Source organism: Chionomys nivalis, chromosome 6, assembly GCF_950005125.1.
Source record: "Chionomys nivalis chromosome 6, mChiNiv1.1, whole genome shotgun sequence".
NCBI lineage: Eukaryota > Metazoa > Chordata > Mammalia > Rodentia > Cricetidae > Chionomys > Chionomys nivalis.
In genome coordinates this window covers 71,840,960-71,853,451 of record NC_080091.1, presented here as the reverse complement: position 1 = coordinate 71,853,451, position 12,492 = coordinate 71,840,960, and the positions used below count along the sequence as shown (strand labels likewise).

The 12,492-nt window shown below is 34.3% G+C and overlaps 1 protein-coding gene across 1 annotated transcript in view; it reads left to right on the top strand.

Annotated features, from left to right (window-relative positions):
* Positions 1-12,087, top strand: part of Gabrg1 (gamma-aminobutyric acid type A receptor subunit gamma1) — a 68,942-nt gene extending 56,855 nt beyond the window's left edge. The window contains exon 9 of the mRNA XM_057771849.1: positions 9,676-12,087. Within this exon, the coding sequence (XP_057627832.1) occupies positions 9,676-9,945 (270 nt within the window). The 3' untranslated portion in view covers positions 9,946-12,087. The remainder of the gene's footprint in view (positions 1-9,675) is intronic.
* Positions 12,088-12,492: the final 405 nt, after the last annotated feature.

Below are 12,492 nucleotides of genomic sequence, written 5' to 3'. Positions count from 1 at the left end.
TGTTGAACTAGTTTATACTCTCATTAATAATATGTGATGCTGACAAACAAAACCCAAGATTATATGAGAGGACCATTCATCAAGACCAAGAGAGCTTCATTCTAGAGTTGCAGGCATAGTTCAACAAATGTAAATGCCTTTGGGAAAATTACTTCAACATTTCTAAATGACAAAAGTTACAGAGATCTAGGATTGGGGGAGCATGCCTCAACATAATAAAGGTATGTATAGTAAAAATAAATAGCTAATATTCTTTTAAAGGAAGAAAATCTCATAGGATTTCTATTAAGATCAGAGAGAAGACATGTGTTCTCTTCATATGTATTCAATTAGTACAAGATTCTTTAATGCTACATTCTTTGTCAAAAGTGTAATAGTACCTATTTAAGATATATTTTTAAATCTGGTTATGGTTTTTCACACCTGCTATCCCAGCACTTGAAACGCAGAGGTAGGGAGACTGTCTTGCATGATGAACTATAAATTAAGACATTGCATTAGTACAACAAAATAAAATATTAATAGATTTCTCTTTCCCAAGTATCTGTGGACTTGCAAGAATGAATGGCACACATAATTACCTCACTTTTAGAGAGTAAGATCTCTTTTAAGGCTAAAAAGAGTAGAAAGTCATAGCTCTTACACTTTCTCTAGTTTCTGTAGAATTATATACTTTTAATCCACACCCAATCACAATGACTAACTTACATATTGTATCAAATTATATGTTAAAATTGGTTATAATAACTCGAATATATGTAACAATTAAATGATTGACTGTAATTTAAGTTTATAATAGCATTATAACAACCTGAATGCAGTATCTAACATTCATTGAGGGTTCCAGACAGATCTGAGCATTTCACATGCTTTCATTTGTGCTCAAAGAAGCCCTACAAATGCAAGTTCATCGACTTTCACAAGGCAGCTTTGTCAGTGATAGATCCAAGATTCATACTCAGGTCTCTTTGTGAGCCGAGAGCTCCATTTTTTTTAAGCCTTCATTTTAACATTTTACTCTGTTCCAAACACTTAGAAAAGTAGACTTTCATTTCACCAATATTGACAATGTCACAGTATACTACAGATTTCAGTAAATACATTCAGAACAAATACTCAAATAAAGACAGTGCAAGACATCCATCCTTGACAAACAGCTTGTAAGGCGGCTATAATAAGTTTACCATGAGACTCAAGGAATCAAATTTCTTTAAGTTTGAGGACTCAATGGCTTTGTTCTATTTTTTTTTCTTTTAGAAATGTGGACATATCTTAATTTTTTATTTTTCATAATATATTTTAAGAGTTAAGGCTAGTAAACTTTGTATTTAGGTCCAATGATGTTCAATGTCAAAGAAGACATTGCTAGATATAAAGATCTGAGAATTTGCTTCAAACCACAAATCTGTTACTGTTACAAATTCACAACAATTTAAAAGATCATGTTTATGATTTTATGAATAAAGTACAAATGAATAATGATTTCCACTTGAATAATCGGTGCTAGACTTATTAGATGAACATAGCAGACAATGAGGACTACTGAGAACTCAAGAACAATGGCAATGGGTTTTTGATCCTACTGCACGTACTGACTTTGTGGGAGCCTAGGCAGTTTGGATGCTCACCTTACTAGACCTGGATGGAGGTGGGCGGTCCTTGGACTTCCCACAGGGCTGGGAACCCTAATTGCTCCTTGGGCTGACGATGGAGGGGAACTTGACTGGGGGAGAGGGAGGGAAATGGGAGGTGGTGGTGGGGAAGAGGCAGAAATCTTTAATAAATAAATAAATTAATTAATTAAAAAAATAAATGAATTTTATTATCATGTGAATACAGATGATGTGGAGTGTGTTCTTACATGTACCAGAGGAAACATGAGGAGGTCAGATGAAAACACAGCAGGAAAGTTTTCCTCATTACATCTCTATATGGATTCCAGAAATCAAATTCATATTCTCATGTCAACAAGGCAAGGATTTCACCCACTGAGTCGTTTTGCCTGCTTGCCCACTGATAAATTTTAAAGGAAGAAACTAAACGTTCTTACTATTTTTTTATTCACCCAAACCGAACCTCTTCTCTGTTTTCCATGTCATTCTTTAGTCCTCATTTTAAAATGTAAATGCGCACACTTGTGTGTAGCAATTGTATTTGTTTTATTTAATTTTTATAACTTTTGTTAGAGATTCCAAGAATAAAAACAAATGACATTAACACACATGTAATATGTAATGCCACATGAGTTTTGTAGATTCTTTTATACAGATATGTAACCCATGTGGATTACTAACTGAAACACACCTTATGGGTGTTTGAACCGCTAGCTACCCAGTGCAACCTCAAGTCATAAAATATAGAGCACAGCTCCTAGTGTCATGTTGACTCAGAGGAGCTGAAGCATAAAAATGGAAACTTAAAATTATGGTGTTTTTAAACATTAATTTATCAAAATATACTAAGAACTACCCAAAGTCTAGACATAATTTTACTACAGTTATTCAAGAAAAGAATCATGTTTAGTCTGTTAAATTTAGCAACAGTCTCAGCAAATTAAATGCTAAAAATAGAAAAGAAACAACAATGAGATGACAGTACTGACGTATTAAGTGGCAAATAGCAATAGTTCACAGTTGACATATTAATTGACTGGAGAGTGTAAAAATATTTTATAGACATTCAGTACAAACTTTATGTGTCTTTCATGCTTCCTGAGATGCATATTTCATTAGCTCTTACAACATTAAATGACAATTTGAAAAACTGGGACCAGCAATCAAATTTGTATACCTGCTTGGTTTCTTTTCAGCCATCATGGCCTTGCTAATCTAATGCACTGAAATGCTCTGTCCATTTTGGCTCAAGTTTTCCATAAAACATATTGTGGAATTTGAATTTTCCATTTTTTCCAACCCAGAGTCACCTTCTGCAGCATGTATGCTTACACTGATTCTCATCTTTCAGATTAAAACTACCCTTTCTCTCTCTCTTTTTCCTTCCATATGGGAGCATTCATTAAGAAGCTAGAAAATCTGAATAGTCTGGAGTCCATAATTTTCCCTCTCTATTGTTTATGATAGGAAATATAGAGTGCCTTGAATATGGATATGAATATAAATGTATATATTCATATATATATAATCACATGAATATATATTTATATTAAGAGATGACATCTGAGTAAAATATATTAAATAATGATATGCATTTAATAAAGATATCTTATACTTTTCACATTAAATATTTGATTCTTTCTTCCTTTCCCTCTTCCCTCCTCTCTCTTTTTTTATTCCTTTAATCTTTCCTTTCTTTCTCATTTCTGCTTTATCTGAATCATTATGTTTACTCTGCCTATACCTGTCTTCTAAAAAAAAAGTCCCATTCAATATGTGGGTTTTATCCCTTAATATACACACTATTAAATTATTTGCATGCGGTTATTGAAAATAAAGTTTTAGAAGTTATGTTAAGTGTACTGGACTGTGATTCAGACTCTTGTGAAAGGGGCAAGAACTGTAGACATGTAATATCAGTAAACCCCCATCACACCACCAATGATGACCATTTCATGTTGAAGCTTCAATATCCATAGGCTATAATAAATCTCATAAAACCATGAGATACCTACACTTTGGGACTGATTGCAGAATTGGACAGTACCGGATTAATTTTAGGCTCTAAAGATTTTTAAAGTGTAAAATTATGGGTTTTATTTTTTCACCAATGCAAAGACAATTTTTAGACAAAAGAAATTGAATGTGTACTCTGCTTCCAGGAGTGTTTAGAGCTAGGTGTAGGCAAGCTTGACAGACAAGTATGGTGTCCAGAATTATATCCTCAACCCTCATGTAAAGACTGGATGTAGAAATGTTCTCTGCAGGAAGTCTTGTACATTTACCTATCTCAGACCCCAGTGGAAGATGCTGTTTAAAAAAGAAACTTGTAGAAACTTCATGTGTGTTAGCACTCAAGACAGACCACTCACTCCCGTATACCCATACATAAGCTTGTCAAAGAATGCAGAGCATGATTTAGAGAGTTAGGAAGATCATCCACATGCTATCTTCACTCAGCTTCAGTTCCTATTTTCCATAGCACCTTTCCTTGAGCTATTATGATAGTCTCCAAAATTTTCACCTCTCCTCTTTTGCCAATTGAAGATGTACATTTATGCATGTGAATTCATTTCTGCACTCATGTACACCTATGTGTAAACACATGCACATATGCATATAAAAAACAGAAAATAATTGACAAACCCAAAGTGATTATATGGGCTATGAGAGAATTATCAATGAGAATGGTAGTTCTAAAACGTTTTTTTTCAAATGCAAGGTATTTCACTAAAATAACTACCAATAAGATGAAGTCATTTTTAAAAAAGCACAAGAGCCGCAATTACTGAAACAGACAACCACCATAAATCTGAAACTACACTGGCTATACCTAGCATCCAAGAACTGCAGAAGACACTGTGAAATATAGTCTATGTGGTACAGAGTCATAGCATTAAAAGAAAGTTATGGGAATGTGGGTCACACGGCACTCAGAAAGTTTTCCTTTCATTTCAACGTGGAAAAATTCATTTATAAAGCATTTACACTGAGTCTAAAGGAAATCTGGCAGAGAAAAAATTCAGAAGCAGCGTAGCACTGTTGAAGCAGTCATTTGGAGAATAAGCTGAAGTTTCAGAAGAATAAATTTGGGGGAACATTTAAAACCGCGAAAATCACATGAACTGTGTTGAGGCTTGTAGACTGTGGGGAAGATAAACATCTGCTCAATTGTATAATTTCTAATATGGCAGCTGTTATAAACTGGTTAGGTGGGTCCAAACTGATAAAAACTGAACAAAATTCCAAAGGTATCATCTATCTCCATAGCATTATTACACAGCGTGCCTAATGTGACTTCCATCCTGGGCATCGTCAATATGGGGTATTTTTGCAGTTCTGTTGGACACCACTGGCTTACAGCATAGGAACTTTAAGGACAAAATCACCCATGTTGAAGACAGAGCAGTGTTTGTGGGCAGCTTGTGGATTTCTAATGTCATGTTAAGACTATAGCTTTTGTCTTTTTCACTCTGGTGTGTCAGAGAAACTTCTAAACAGAATGGCAAAGTTGCATCTATGTGCTGTAAAGATAACTGGAGGTAAGTACACAGTGTGTATTCTTAAGTTGCAGAAGGGGGGGGGCCTCAATTTGGAGACCACTGTAATAGCTTAAGAAGCAATGTATTACTGAAAATAAGAACCAGAGCCTCAAGGGAAGATAACGTGTGGAAGGGTTTCCCAACTCTTCAATTCACAGACTCCTTTCTGTAGAAGGCTAACATCTTTTCCAGCTAGTACATGTCTATATGAATAAACATCCATCTACCCTTCAGAGCATGTAATGGAATAACAAACACCTGTGTCAATCTGCAATTTCACAAATCATAAAAGATTTTTTTCTTCCGAAATAGTGTTTGCCAAAACTCCCAGGAGGTCTTTTGTAATATTGGTAATATGAGAAATACAACAAAAAAGGTCTGCTTAATTAATTATAAAATGTCAACTATGGTGGGATTTTTTTTTTGGGGGGGGGGTTTCGAGACAGGGTTTCTCTGTGGTTTTGGAGCCTGTCCTGGAACTAGCTCTTGTAGACCAGGCTGGTCTCGAGATCCGCCTGCCTCTGCCTCTCCAGTGCTGGGATTAAAGGCGTGCGCCACCACCGCCCGGCTTATGGTGGGATATTTTAAGAGACAGTAATCATTAGATGTCGATTGCAACAGCAGTCAGGTGATGTGCTTCTGCATGCAACTGGGCCCTGCTCACAGTTTGCTTTCCATTCTGACATCATAATAGCATCCTTTCATGTTACTCTTCACAGACCCAATAAATGGATTGATCGCTGAATAAAACTCTCATTAAAAATCTAAATTTATATGAATAGTGGTACTTGAATGAATTTGAATTAAATGGAAAATGAATCATATAAACAAATAATGTTTATATGAGGAATGAAGGCACTGCCTATAACTCTTGGTCATAGATTTCAGAATTAAAATAATTTTTGTGGTTTTCATCTGATGGATACTTTCACTTGTTTATAATATTTGTATAGATTATTTCAAAGCATCAATCATAAAAAACAGAAAGTAATTATTTTATATGAAAGGTAATTTTTTGCCATTTTCTTCCCTTTTTATTATGTATATATATGAAATATTATATATAAAGATTATAAATATATCTTCTCTTATATAGGTTAAATTTAAATTCAAGGTTATGAACAATTCTAGTGTCACTTTTGTTTCTTATTACCTCTAAATTTTATCATGTTTTATAATATAAAATAATAAATAAGACCAGTTTATTGTCCATATTGTTACTTTTTATTAATGTGAGTTTTATTATTTTTCTCAAATATTTATTTTATTTTCTTTGACTGTGTGTGGATATGTGTATATGAGTACAGGAGACCTTAGAGTCCAAAAGTGAATCCTCTGGAACTATAATTACAGGCATTGGTGGACCATTCATAGGGGGTGCTAGGACTCAAACTCAGCTCCTCTGAAAGAGCCATATGCTTTATGTACTCTTAAATACTGAGGCGTTTTTTAGTCTTTTCTTGATTATTTATTATGTCAATATCTATTTTATCCTCTAAAAGTAGTCATTAATTTTTTTATTCTTGTTTGGAAATTTCATGTATGCTTGCTTATATTTTGATCAAGTAGATGCCCATTCCCTGATCTATAATTTTATCCTACACCCCCCAACAATTTTCTCTCCTATTTCTGTGTGTTCTCCTTTCATACTCATTGAGTACACTTACTGCTACTGGTATGTGCATAGATGTAGGGCCGTTTACTAGACCACAAGCCTGAAGAAGACTAACTCTACTTCCTCTGCAGTTACTAATTGCCAACACCTCCTGAGATATGAATGGACTTAAGGAGGCCCTTCTCAAGTCATCCTGGGACTGGCAGGCTTTATCTTGCTCAGGTCTTGTGCATTTGATCATTGGTACTACGAGTTACTTTCTGCAACAGCTCTGTCATTTTGGTGAAACTGTTTCACCGTAGATGTCCACTGTCTCTGGATCTTATAATTTTTCCTCTGCCTTTGACCATAATGACTCTTGAGTCTTGAAGTTGGGGTGTGATGTCCCATTTCTATAGCTCTTATTTTCTGACCATTGAGCTTTTGTCAGTCTTTGCAAAACGAAGTTTAACTGATAAATGTTGAGAGGCACACTAATCTACACATTTTGATTTCCTAGGCATCATAAGTCCAAATTTTCTTGTTTTTATCTCTTGCATCACAATATATTTTTTAATTAGCTTACAAAATAGAGAGACTTTTACATTCTTTACACACCATACATTTTTTAACCCTTTCCCTCCCTTTTTCTCTCCATGTTCCCGTCTCCTGCCCTAGTTCCAGCATAAACCTTTATTTAGCCCCTGATATTGTCCAGACCCTGTATTTCATATCATCTGTGTTCTATCATGCTTTCGTAAGTTTTACTTTGGTGGCAAGATCATATGTTCACATCTATATGTTTACATTACAAAATGTCTAAAATTCATTTTGTTAACCCTTTCCGTCACCCCTTGTTCCATAATCTCCATCATTTTATGACCAGCCTGGATCTTTGTGCCTCTGCTCCCCCCTCCTCTCTACCTTCATTTTCACGTTACTCTCATTGCCCCCTCTCTCCTCACTGAATCCCCTTCCCTGGACCATTTCTAGTTTCCTAACTTTCACATGTTCTCCAGAACAGAAGATAAGAAGTTAGAATGCTCCACTTTATTAAGATGTGGTCTTCCACTGAACCCACGGCTCACTGAGTAGGCTAGTAGATGTAGCTGGTTTGCGCTGACTCTGTCTTTTTGCTCCTGAGCTCTGTTGTAACCAGCAGCCACCACACCTGCGAGTCATTTTATTTGGGTTCTGAGAATCTGTGCTTGACTGCTCAGATTTGCAGAGCCGATGCTCTATCCACTGATCCATTTTCCATGTGTTGCGTGTGCTTGATTGTTAGTATTAATTTGTCCTTGTTTTCTACGATTTAGAAGCACAATAGCTTTGAATGAAAGTTCAAATTTTAAGAAATCCTTTATCTGTTTGATTTTTAAACATTGCCCATAAAATATTTCACATCTGTGAGATACAGCTTTTCAAATTTTAACATAAAGAAAAAAATTGATAAACATCTATATTAGAAAGAATTAAACTCAGAGAAATGATTTTATAGTATTGACTTCTAATTTACTGCCAATTTGACAATGAAACAATGATTATAGTGAGATTTCCAATGCTTAATTAAATGAAGACATGAAGTATCAAGGATGACTAAAGTGGCAGTCCTCTTGCTCTTTTGAGTGATTCATTTTTTTCTAGTATCTACTCTTGTTGTTAGCATTGTGAGTATGTGTGCTTTGCCATGAATTTTGTAGTGTACTGTGACACGACCTTTTTAGAGAGCAATAGCAACAGAAAAGGAACGGCAGTAGTAAGCGCTGTCTACTTGCTATACTTGCACCATTTAATCATCAGTCTGATGTGTAGTATTGCAGTTGTCACCTTTGCGTGACAGGCATCTCAGAGGCAGAGGAGCAGGCACATTTTCTGTTCAAGTTCACACAAGCACTGTTTCGTGGGAAACATCTCTCCCAAGTGTGTCTGACTCTAAAGTTCTTGATTTATATTGTACAGTTTCTGAATCTTGCCCGTGCTACGAGATTTTCAAATATTGTTTTATTACAGTTGATTATTCAGATCCTGAGTCAGTATGGTTTCTCGGAAGGTAAATATAGATACTACAAAGACTGGTGATCTGAGTTCAGGATCATGTCTTAAAATTGTTACATGTGTCCTGTAATAGGTGAATGTTTGTTCTAACAGATATACAAAGAAATACTTGCACAAAGACATATATTAAAATAAAAATTTTACTCAGAACCTATTATGAGATTTTTAGTTTGGTATTTATCTCAAATAATCCTGGTAAAATTGAAGTTATAGATATCGTCAAACAGAGCTTGATTTTTTTCTATACTATGTTACAAATTTACATAGGCGCTCATACGCTACACACAGGGAGAATTGCTGCACTGTTCAAATGAGCCTGGTTTTTCACATCTATTGGTCCTGAAACTGGGTTTTTAAATCCTTTTAACATGGCTCTTTGCACTCACCCACTCCTATATATGTCATATTTTCTCTGTCCTTTCTGGCATTTCCAACTCTTTTCACCATCAGAATATCTCTTTCCATTATTTATTCTCATTATAACTAAGTGAATTATATAACATTCAGTATAAAAAAACATTTGTGATATTATGATTGTAAGTGTGCAAGACCATAGAATCATCAAGTTTATTATTATTTCATTCTTAGATTCATGGTTGACAATAGCTTCATAGGTTAGCTTTCTAGAGACGTATAATGAGTTTTATTTCTAAAGTTATTTTTTTCTTTACATACCTTTTGGAAGAAAATTTAATTGTATCAGTAATTTAAAATCTAACAATACATTACAATTGAAAATAATCAATATTTGGAAATCACACTACTTATTTTTTTAATTGACTTTCAGTTTTCTAGTGCCTCCCTGGCAGGGGTATATTTATTTTCTTTGATCCTGTTTTCGTTTTCAAAGTCTCATTTATCATTTTCATAGGTATCCCCAGGTCTCCATGCTGGATCCACTCTGATTCCCATGAATAACATTTCTCTGCCTCAAGGAGAAGATGATTATGGCTACCAATGTTTGGAGGGCAAAGATTGTGCTAGCTTTTTCTGCTGCTTCGAAGACTGCAGGACAGGGTCCTGGAGGGAAGGACGGATACACATACGCATAGCCAAAATTGATTCCTACTCGAGAATCTTTTTCCCGACAGCTTTTGCCTTGTTCAATCTGGTTTATTGGGTTGCATACCTTTACTTGTAAATTCCACTAATAGATAAAAATCATAAATGTATGGCCTAGACCAATAGACTCAGTTTTATTCTAGTAACATGAAATTTAAATTTAAAATAGAAGCGTCTATTGGTAAAAATCTGAATCATACTGTTATAAGACTAGGGCTTTCATACACGAATAAGGCGGAAGTATTCAGGTTAATTTATCTAAATGGACATGAAAACGGATTGTCAAGTATAACACACTGAAATTATAATGTATATTTTTACTTTACTTTTCTTTATTTTGCTTGTATTTTATTAATATTGGAACTTAATACTTCTGTGAGACATATTTTGAATATGAAATAATTTTAATACATATTTTATTTAAATATAACTATTGCTTATAACGAAAGATTGATGCCTAGTATTAAAGTACTCTTTGCCTAGATTAGACATTAATTTGATTTTATTTCTTGTTTTTACTTGCCCTCTTTGGGATATAGATTGTTTAAAACAAAGCCATGATTTTCTCGAATTTATTTCCATGATACATTACTCTTGAGAAGAAAATAATATGTGTATTAATGCCTTTTAAATAATTTCCCTTTGTGAGCTGTTAATTTGTAATTGTATATGTTATGGATTTACAGAATAAACAGTGCTGTTGTGTCTTATGTTGGATATGTGAAACAATTAAATCAAGCTACTTGGCAACTACAATTTCTAAAATGGCCAGTTTTATCTGTAATCCACTTGCTTTCCTGCTCAAGCGTTAAACAAAAATCAAGCCACATTTAATTTGAAGATTTTCAAACTTGGATAGAAAATACTAAAGCCATTTTTTTTTGCTTTGTTTGTACTGCAAGGTGAGAAAAATATCAAAGTTATTTTCGGCCTTGTAGGATTTATAAGGCATAAAGAGGTTAAAAATGTACCAACAAAAAAATCAAGTGGGAAATGTTCCTTTTTCTCATTATGTACTACAAAGAGGAGTATTACAAGTTCAAAGGAGCATTACGTCAAAGTGTTTGATTTAACTCTGCTTAAAGAGTCTTCTAGCAATCTAAGCTTCAGGTTGTCTTTGAAGATAGACTTAAATATATTCTATTGACATTTTATAAGGCAGATATATTTGGGAAACCTTGTCAGAATGTTTTATATACCCACTGAAATCCGAGGTGAGCTTTACAGTGTAGTATAATCACTGGGTTTTCTCTTCTAGATATGTGGGAAGCTGCAAAATTCACTTTACAAGCGGACTTTGTGAGAGGTACCTGTAATGGACTTGAGTAAGGACATCTCAAAATCCCTCCAGTGAGGAGAAGAAAGACTGTAGAGAGACTCATTGTAGGGAAAGTCAATGCTACATCTGGGAGCAGAGGCTTCAGCTTAGATATAAACAGTAGAAATCTTCGCTGTGGTTCTAGAGAGATGACTCAGCATATAAGGGCATTTTATGCTCTTGCTGAGGACCCAGGTTCAGTGCCCAGCATCCACATGACAGTTTACAACAATCTGTAATGCTTCGAATTAGAAGTTCTCTTCTTGTGTGGCTGCGCATGTACTTGGTATACACACAGACATGCCGGCAAATGTTCACACACAGTACAAATAAATACGTAAATCTCAGAAATGAAGAAATGTTCAATGTTCACAGCAGACATCATAATGAGTTTTCTTATGGAAGGGCATGTTGAGTTTGGAGAGGAAGCTGCCATGGGCATGTTTGACACACATGTTTGTATTTCAATAATTGCTCCCTGTGGTGTGGCAGTCTCGTGACGAAGCTTCGAATGTATCACAATGTGAATTTGCCAGCTAAGTAATCTTCCATCATTCTCACAAACCTCTAAAAAATACACAGGATTTGAAGGACAATAAATATTAACTTTTTTAAAAAAATAAAGTGCCAAATAAAGTTTTGGCTATATGTACACTAACTTTTAGATATTCCACTCATTTTTGTTGACATTAAATATTCATATATGTTTGTAAGATGAACATTCACGTAAGGGAGAAATGAAATATGGAGTATCTGTTAAGACATAACATGCTTCAGTATATTTTTATGGCTATTTTCCATATTTGTAGTGACGGCTTGCTCATCGTTAATGGTGTTTAATTTAGTGGCTCTTTGAATTGTATCTAAGCATGACTAATTGTTAAAATACTTTTAAATGCTTGATATAAGTACTGTTGAGTTTTTTCATTGCTGTTTTATTAACTAGGCTATAATGTTGACAATATTTAGCAGTGAAAATAAAATTGTTAAAAATAGTATATGCCTTTACATATATTCCTTGTATATATGCATACACACACATATGTATATGTGTGTGTATATATCATCAAATAAGCACTTTGTTTCAAAGCCAGTGGTATTATATTTAATTAGAAAGATTAGAAAAAGAGGCATGCAAGCCTAATTACATGGAAACCTAGACCCAAAAAAGTAAAATTTTATTTAGGTCTTAATGACTCAGATAAAACTTATAGCTTATTTTTAAGGGAATAAAAACCAATTCTTGTTTTAGTCCATATTTTCAAATTTAAAGTCAACTATGGTGAATTATTTAAACCAAAATGGCTT